Source organism: Uloborus diversus, chromosome 2 (assembly GCF_026930045.1).
Source record: "Uloborus diversus isolate 005 chromosome 2, Udiv.v.3.1, whole genome shotgun sequence".
NCBI classification, from domain to species: domain Eukaryota; kingdom Metazoa; phylum Arthropoda; class Arachnida; order Araneae; family Uloboridae; genus Uloborus; species Uloborus diversus.
The window spans coordinates 156,975,095-156,983,062 of record NC_072732.1 but is presented as its reverse complement, the minus strand read 5'-3'; the positions used below and the strand labels follow the sequence as shown (position 1 = coordinate 156,983,062).

The 7,968-nt window shown below is 38.6% G+C and overlaps 1 protein-coding gene across 1 annotated transcript; it reads left to right on the top strand.

The window, feature by feature from the left end:
* The first annotated feature begins 941 nt into the window (after nucleotides 1-941).
* Nucleotides 942-6,986, top strand: LOC129216616 (uncharacterized). The gene is made up of 2 exons (XM_054850832.1): nucleotides 942-1,856; nucleotides 6,897-6,986. Exons 1-2 carry the CDS (start codon nucleotides 942-944, stop codon nucleotides 6,984-6,986), a joined length of 1,005 nt encoding a protein of 334 aa, XP_054706807.1.
* The last annotated feature ends 982 nt before the right edge of the window (nucleotides 6,987-7,968 follow it).

The following is a 7,968-nucleotide window of genomic DNA, read 5'->3' as shown; positions in this document are numbered from 1 at the left end:
ATTTAACTTTAAAAACACGTAAGGGAACTTGCATCTTTCATTCCCATTCCGGAATGTTCCCTCTATTTGGTCTTGATAAGATTAAACTCGTAACCTTCGGAAGCTCATGTAATTCACGTGCTGGGAAAGTCACGTAGAACTTTCTAATCAATTAAGGAATGTTTGGATTATATACGCGTGTAACTCGCCGCACCCTACGCGTAATCAAGGCGAAGTTGAAAGTTCGGGAAAGATTGAGGTGACAAGGGTCGCTTTTCTGGGAATAAAACTCCACGTATTCAAATTAGATTGGAGATTCCATTCCAGTTTTTCCGAGAGAGAGAGAGAGACATTTTTAGAGTTAGGGATACTTGAGAGAGGAGGCTGAACTACGCTGGAGAGATGCAGCGGCTTGAAAATATGGGTGAGTAAATCTCCATCAGCTATTCCCCCTTAACTTTAAACTTTAAATTGAATTGTGAGACCAACATATGCACACTCATGTCCTGCCCTATTTGTCCAAATAAAGTATTTATTCAAAAACTATACGATCGGCCTATTTCCTTGTTAGTTCCAAAACACTAAACCTACAGATGGGGCGGCGTGACAACTTGGTGCCGTGTTCGACAATTTGCCCCATAAGGGACAACTTGGTTCCGAACCAACAAACAAATTAATAACTTGATTGTCAATTAATCCTGTAACGGACACTTTCTGCCGTTATGAACAAATGTGCATGTGGTGTTTTCACTTTTCAATATAATTTTGAACAGTTAGACAATTTGAAAAATTGCTATGGGTCACCTAAAATCTTTTGAGTTTCTCTTATGGTTTTCTTTTGTTATTTGTGTATGTGTTAAAAGTTTGTTTAGATCGTTCTGAAATGCATATTTATTTCCCCTCGCACGAGTTTTTTTAGTGAGTTTTCGGTACTTTTCCTTCTTAAATTGTGAATTTCAATTATGCCAGACACGCCAGAACAGAACCAGGTTCCCGGAATGGAACAAAACCCTATTCTACCTAATCCAAATAAGATAGCCGGATATCAAAATTTAGTAACTATTTTTGACGGAGAAATTTTTACTAATGTGGAGTATTTTGTCAAAAACTTAGAGGATATTGGGAAAATTGCACGATGGAATGATTCTGAACTTATCGCAGTTTTGAAAAGTAAATTAAAGGGTCCAGCTTTACAGTTCTTCATGAACGATCCAGAATTAATTAATGAGGAGCTATTTTCAAACATTAAAGAGAAGTTTATTAAATTTTTCGAAAATAGAACGACCTTAAGTCATAGGCAGCAACAGTTCTCCAACTGTCGCCAAAATCCCGGCGAGTCGGTGCGAAATTTTTCTTCGAGGGTCTCAAACTTAACGGTGAATTATTTTGGCCTTCAAAATTCTAGCAAAGAAGACGCAGGACCAATTGTAAATCAGACAAAACTAGCAAAATTTCTAGAGGGATTACAAACCCCTCTTAAACGGTTGGCGCTCAACAGAAATCTATCCACATTTGAGGAAGCAGTTGAAAATGCTCTCTTGGATGAAATAAATATGCAGTTCACTGATGGTACCGGAAACTGTAATAATTGTGCAATAGAACCCCAAAGTGCAATCCAAAATAAGCTAACAGAAATCCTTGATAAGCAAGCAGAAATTTCAAATCATATGATTAGTACACTAACAAACCACATACAAAAAATGAGCATACAGGAGCAATCGCCTCCTCCCCGTTACCCAAGCCCGCGTAACCATCAGAGAAATTATCTGAGACATCAGTCATGCATTCACTGCGGCCGCGATAACCACCCATCGCGTTCTTGCTGGTTTCAGCCTAATCAAACATACTCAAATAATTATCGCTACAATCGCTCGCGAGTAAGGGGAGCTAATCGAGGTGCACGAAACATTGCAAACAGATCTTATGAAAACTCGCATCAGCCGTTTGAGTTGGAAAGGGAAAATTTCAGCCCTTCTTATCAAGCTAGGTCATTCACCCGTGGTGCAGATAGGGGAAATGCGAGAAACACAGTCTCCGGGGATAGTAATCTTTTAAACTACCCAAGGAACCGATAAATCCCCGCCGGCTTCCTGAAACTTCTAGGGGTTGTTTTATTTCAGCGGACTATGAAACAAGCAGTTCTAATTTACCTGTCATTGCTCTGAAGGTAGCGAATACTGAGTTTTGGGCGCTTTTAGATTCGGGGGCAAGCAAATCCATTTTGAGTAGCAAAGCATTTCATTTATTGTCGCCAAAGTGTGTAAAAACTGCACCTACTAGTCCTAATATCAAAATTCGAACTTTAAATGGGCATGAAATTAAAATTAGGTCCTCTGCGTTAGTTTCAATTTCTATAAGTAACAACACCTTTCGTCATGAATTTTTAATAACTCAGAATAATTTTTGCTTTGACTATGATTTTATTCTTGGGTTTGATTTTCTCACTGCATTTCAATGCAAAATTAATTTCCATGAAAAGGTTGTTTCTTTTAAAGGGGGTGAAACTGAGATATACAAATATGCTAGTCAAACCGTTAATGTGCTCTTTAAGGATACTTATGCTAAGCTATCGAACAAACTCAAGCTTGAACCATTTCAATCGACGGTAGCAAAAGTTAAATTAAACAATGAAATTCCTATTGGCACTGATATAATGTTAACACCCTTAATCACTCGTCACGATATTGAAATTCATCATGCAATTTCTACCGTCACTTCCGATGGTACGGTACCGTTGCTAATAAATAACTTGTCCCACAAAACCCTTCATTTGAATAAGGGAATGAAAATTGCTCAAATTGAACCGGAAATCGATGTTCAGACGGAGGAAAATATTACGGACAAGCGAAGAAGGGAACTAAAAATAGAGGATTTTGATTTAACTAATGTTCCTTTAGAGGTGAAGAAAAAACTAACTGACTTGATATTCGAATACGCGGATATTTTTAGTACTTCACTGAAGACAATCGGCAAATGTACGCTGGAGGCTCCGCCTATAGAAATAACTGATCCCACTCCAATACAATGCCGACCATTCCCAGTTCCAGTCGCTTTACGTGATACTTTGAAAAAACAAATTAAAGAGTTAGAAGACGCGAAAATATTGGAGAAATCAAAAAGTAGATTTTCGTTTCCACTAATTTTAGTTAAGAAAAAAGAGCAAGGCGAGTATCGTTTAGTCATTGACTACCGGAAACTAAACCAAATTACGGTTTCCTCCACATATAGATTGCCTTTAATATCGGATATTCTCAATTCTCTTCGCGGAGCAAACTTTTACAGTACATTAGACGCTAATTCATCCTTTCACCAAATTAAATTGCGTGATGAAGATAAGCATCTAACAGCATTCTCGAGTCCGTATGGAAACTTTCAGTATAAATATCTTTCATTTGGAATGAAAAATTCTCCTCAAATTTGGCAAGAGATAGCAGATAAGGTGCTAAATGGTTTACAAGAGGAAAACATTTCAGTCTACATTGATGATATCATAGTACCCGCTAGTACAATTTCAGATTCTTTGCGAAAACTAGAGTTGGTCTTTGAACGTTTCCGTCAATACGGTCTTACCCTAAATCCAAAGAAATGCAAATTTCTTCAACCTAGCATACGATATCTAGGCCATGTAGTTGATAAGGACATCATAAAACCTCTCCCCCAAAATATCGAATCGATTAAGCATTTTCCAATACCAAATACAGTACGAAAACTGCGACGCTTTCTTGGATTAGCGAATTACTATCGTGATTTTATTCACAACTTTTCTGAAATTGTTGTTCCTTTAACGGATCTCACGAAATCAACACGGAAGTTTAAATGGACTTTTGAGGCACAAATCGCGTTTGACAAAATTAGAGAAAAACTCTTATCGGATGTTATGTTGGCACACCCCAATTTTGACGCCTTATTTTACTTAAACACCGATGCTTCGGCTACAGCCGTCGGCGCGTCTTTACTGCAAAAAGATGACAAAGGTATATTGCGACCGATTAGTTACTTCTCGCATAAACTTAAACCTCACGAGAAAAAATGGCCCGCTATACAACTCGAAGCTTACGCAATTCTACTCGCTATTCGACATTATAAAATGTATCTGTTTGGAAGGAAATTTAAAATTATTTCCGATTGTAAATCTTTGAATTATCTAGTTAAGTTGGAGTCGCCGGCAAATCGTCTTTCTCGTTGGCTTCTTGAATTGTCGAATTATGATTTTGACTTTGAGTATATTAAGGGATCCGAGAATTTCTTGGGAGACCTTCTCTCAAGGGATATCACAGAATCAATTAATGTAGTTAAAGTTGATGTACCAGATTTGGAAACAATTAAACAGGAGCAGAGGAATGACCCCTCCTTAAGAAATATAATTGACTACTTAGAAGATAAAACATCTGATTGTAAGGTCCAAACTGATAATTATTTTATGCATGATGGAATTCTAAAACATTTATCACCTCGGAGTAAACACGCAGTTCGCGATGACCTTCTTGAACAAATAGTTATTCCAAAAAAACTCATTCCGTACATTTTGGAAGGTTCTGAAACAGTGCATTTCGCATTTTCAAAAAATTATCGTTCGTTAAAAGAAAAGTACTTTTGGAAAAACATGTTCCGTGACATAAAGAATTTTTCTACAAGCTGCAAGTTATGCATTGAACGAAAAGGTTTTAGGCTAACAAAGTCACCTATACAAAATTTCACGATTCCATCACAACCGATGGCTCGTATAAGTTGCGATATTCTTGGTCCGCTTCCGCTGTCCGAGCAAGGAAACAAATATGTACTTACGGTAATTGATCATTTTTCTAAGTACTCTGTCCTTTTTGCCCTCAAAGATATTAGAGCTGAAACTATAGCTCCAAAACTTATGGAGGTTATTGTTACTTTTGGTGTACCACAAGCTATATTATCCGATCTTGGGTCAAATTTCCAAAGTAAATTATTTACAGAATTAGCAAAAAAATTGCAAATTAATAAACTTAAAACGACGCCATTTCACCCGCAAACTAATGGCCAGAGTGAATCTATCAACTTGCCCCTGAAAGCAAGCTTAACATGTCTCGCAGACAAAGTTAGCAACTGGGATACATATCTGAGTTACTACAATTTCATCTATAACAACTCATACCACGATACGACCCACGAGAAACCGTCATTTTTGATGTTCAATCGCGACATTAACCTGCCTTTCCACCAGCTAGAGCAGTCACCAAACATGCATTATTTTCCTTGCGATAATTACATTCAAGAAAATCTAGCGAAAATGCGATACGTATATCGTAATGTGTATAAAAACTTGGAAGATTATGCGGAAAAACAAGCTCAGGTTAGAAGTCGCATTGCAGTATCTAAATCCTTTGTGCCAGGTCAAAATGTATATTTACATACCCCAGCAGCAACCCAGAAAACCGGTCGGGCGTTAGCAAAAAAATTTACAGGTCCTTACAGAGTGATTGAAAAACATTCCAATTTAAATTACTCCATTATGGATCCTAAGAAACCCTATGCGAAGCCAACTCGTGTTCACGTCGATCGCATGTTTGCTTTCGTCGAAAGAAGGCCAGACCTTCAATTACCAATAGAGAAAGACAAATCATTACAAACTACCCACTCCCAATCGCAAAGTTCGCCCGGAAATCCGAATCGAGAAGCGCATCATCCTACTTTCTATTCTGAAACCGAAAGCGATACTGAAGATTGCGTCTTGTTTACTTATCCTCAGCCTATCATCCAACCGCACCCCGTGCAACCCGCCGCAACCCAAAGCGATAACAGCCCAATTCCGCAAAAACTTACTTCTCCCGATAGTGGAACAGGAGAATCAAGCACTTCGGAGACCGCCCGGATAGAAAAGAGTGAAATCGTCGATAATTCAACAAGTTTGAATTCGGAAACAGAACCCCGTTATCCACTGCGCTCCCGTTTAAACAGAAACGTCGCGAATCAAACAACCAGCGCTCCTAATGCATCCATTTCAAATAGAATACTTAATTGGGCAATGAATACTTCCCCAAACTCTGATAAGGGGTTGATAGATAAAGTGGCAGATGCTCTGTCTAATTCTTTAGCTGCGAATCTTGGAAACAATACTGATCAACAAATTAATAATATTGTATACAAACCGCAGAAAACTCGAATTTTCGTAAATAGCAGTTTGTCTGTTTAATTCACTACCCATTGCTCAAATATTACAGATTTCCTGTACATCGTATCATCATTTCACTAGTAGCAGTTTAGTTTACTTCTTTTGTGTGTATTTTTTTTTCTCTCTCTCTCTCCCGTCTTATCTCGTACCGAGCAAGGTGAGTCGACCGCCTTGTACTGTACGTTATCCAGCCTGAGCTTTAATTCTGGTGGGTCGCGCGGGCGCGCTTATCTCTTCTTTGGCACAGTTCTTGATAACACATAGTAAAGAGAGAGAGGGAGGAAAAAACTTTTTTTCATGAACTAATCAAAACAGTTTCTCGACTAAACTAAACTTGAGAAAAAAAAAATAGAGAATGAATTTTGTTTGTGTTTTTTTTTTATATTGAAAAAAAAAATGAGTAGCTAAATTAATGAGAGAAGGAAGAGAAAAAAAAAAAGCCTTAAGAGATCTCAATGGATGAGCCTCACTTACAGCAATGCTTTTTGAATGATAATGAGATAGCTTTTCGGCCAAGATGCGCCATTCTTTCCAAATCGCGGGGCAAACTAGGAAGTTGCGCTTGGCGCTTATTAGCGTCGATACACATATAGAAATATATATATGTATATTAACAGTTTTTTTTATAAGCATCTTAGTTTGCAAAAATGAATTATGAGGAAAATTAATATCTCAGAAGAGAGAGAAAAAAAAAAACTTATGTCCTTCTTTTTTTTCGATGGAGACACTCCCCGTATCTTTCTTTCCGCAGCATTCCTACTACTATGGATTCTAGTCCTCACCGTCGCCGATGCCGTTCGCATTTGCAGCAGACCCCCTGGACAAGCAGCCCTGGTCTGCAGAAATGCCACGTCCGCAGAACTAGCAGATATCGACCTGCCTCAAGATGCATGCACTGCTCACCGCTGCAGAAGGTGCACCGTGGTCAAAAGAACATTACTGTACACCGAGGGGAGCCTCAGCCAGCCGTCACAGTTTTTCGACCGGCCCACGGAAACAAAGGGCAACTTAACAGTTTTCAGATGCGCCGCCACATCGGAAGGGAACGATGAAACCTGTGATTGTGCTACAAACTGCACCGGCACAACAGAATTCTGCGCAGTTTATCCCGCATGTGTCGCATCTGCGTCATGTAAATGCAAAATCGAAACAGTTAACTACGCATTTTCCAACCTATCTCCTAAACGGTACCAAGAAAATCCGATCCTTGTAACTTTTGACTCATGCCTTTTCCAAAAGCCCACTTTTTCGCCCAGACACCTATTAGAATTTGAAAGTGCAACATTTAGTAATCACAACCTATCCATACATTACAATGATCCCATTGTCACGGTTCCAGGACCTGGGAAACTACTTGTCCGTATTTCAGGAAATGAACTGATAGTTAATATTAAGGATGACTTTAATATAATCCTACCACCTGAGTTTGTTTCCTATAAAACTAAGCTAACAATAATTTTTATTTCCGAAACCGGAAAAGCAGTAAGCGGAGAAGTCCTGCTCGAGGGCAAAACCATTTGCCGCTCTACGAACTGTTTTTTTTGTAGAGAATTCTTTTTTCAAGTACAGTGCTGGCCATCATATCTAGCATACACCCTGTACATTGGGCTGCTATTTTTAGGTCTTGTAGCCTTACTCCTGTTACGATATGCCATCCGAGGACTTGTATCTCTTTTAAAACTTTTTGCTGCAATTTTTATTTTTATATTCAAATTCATTAGGGCGATTTTTAGAATTTGCCTATTATGTGGTGCTCTTATTGGCTCAAAATTTCACGAACACTTTCATACCTTATATGCACATTTGGAGGAGCACGCCCCCGCAGCGAGACCTAACGTCTCTTTACT

Bases quoted from the DNA above. Each gene is read 5' to 3' on its own strand.
- LOC129216616 (XM_054850832.1), top strand. From the start codon at position 942: ATGCCAGACACGCCAGAACAGAACCAGGTTCCCGGAATGGAACAAAAC. The intron at 1,857-6,896 runs GTAAGGGGAGCT...TATGGATTCTAG, and splicing joins ATCGCTACAATCGCTCGCGA to TCCTCACCGTCGCCGATGCC.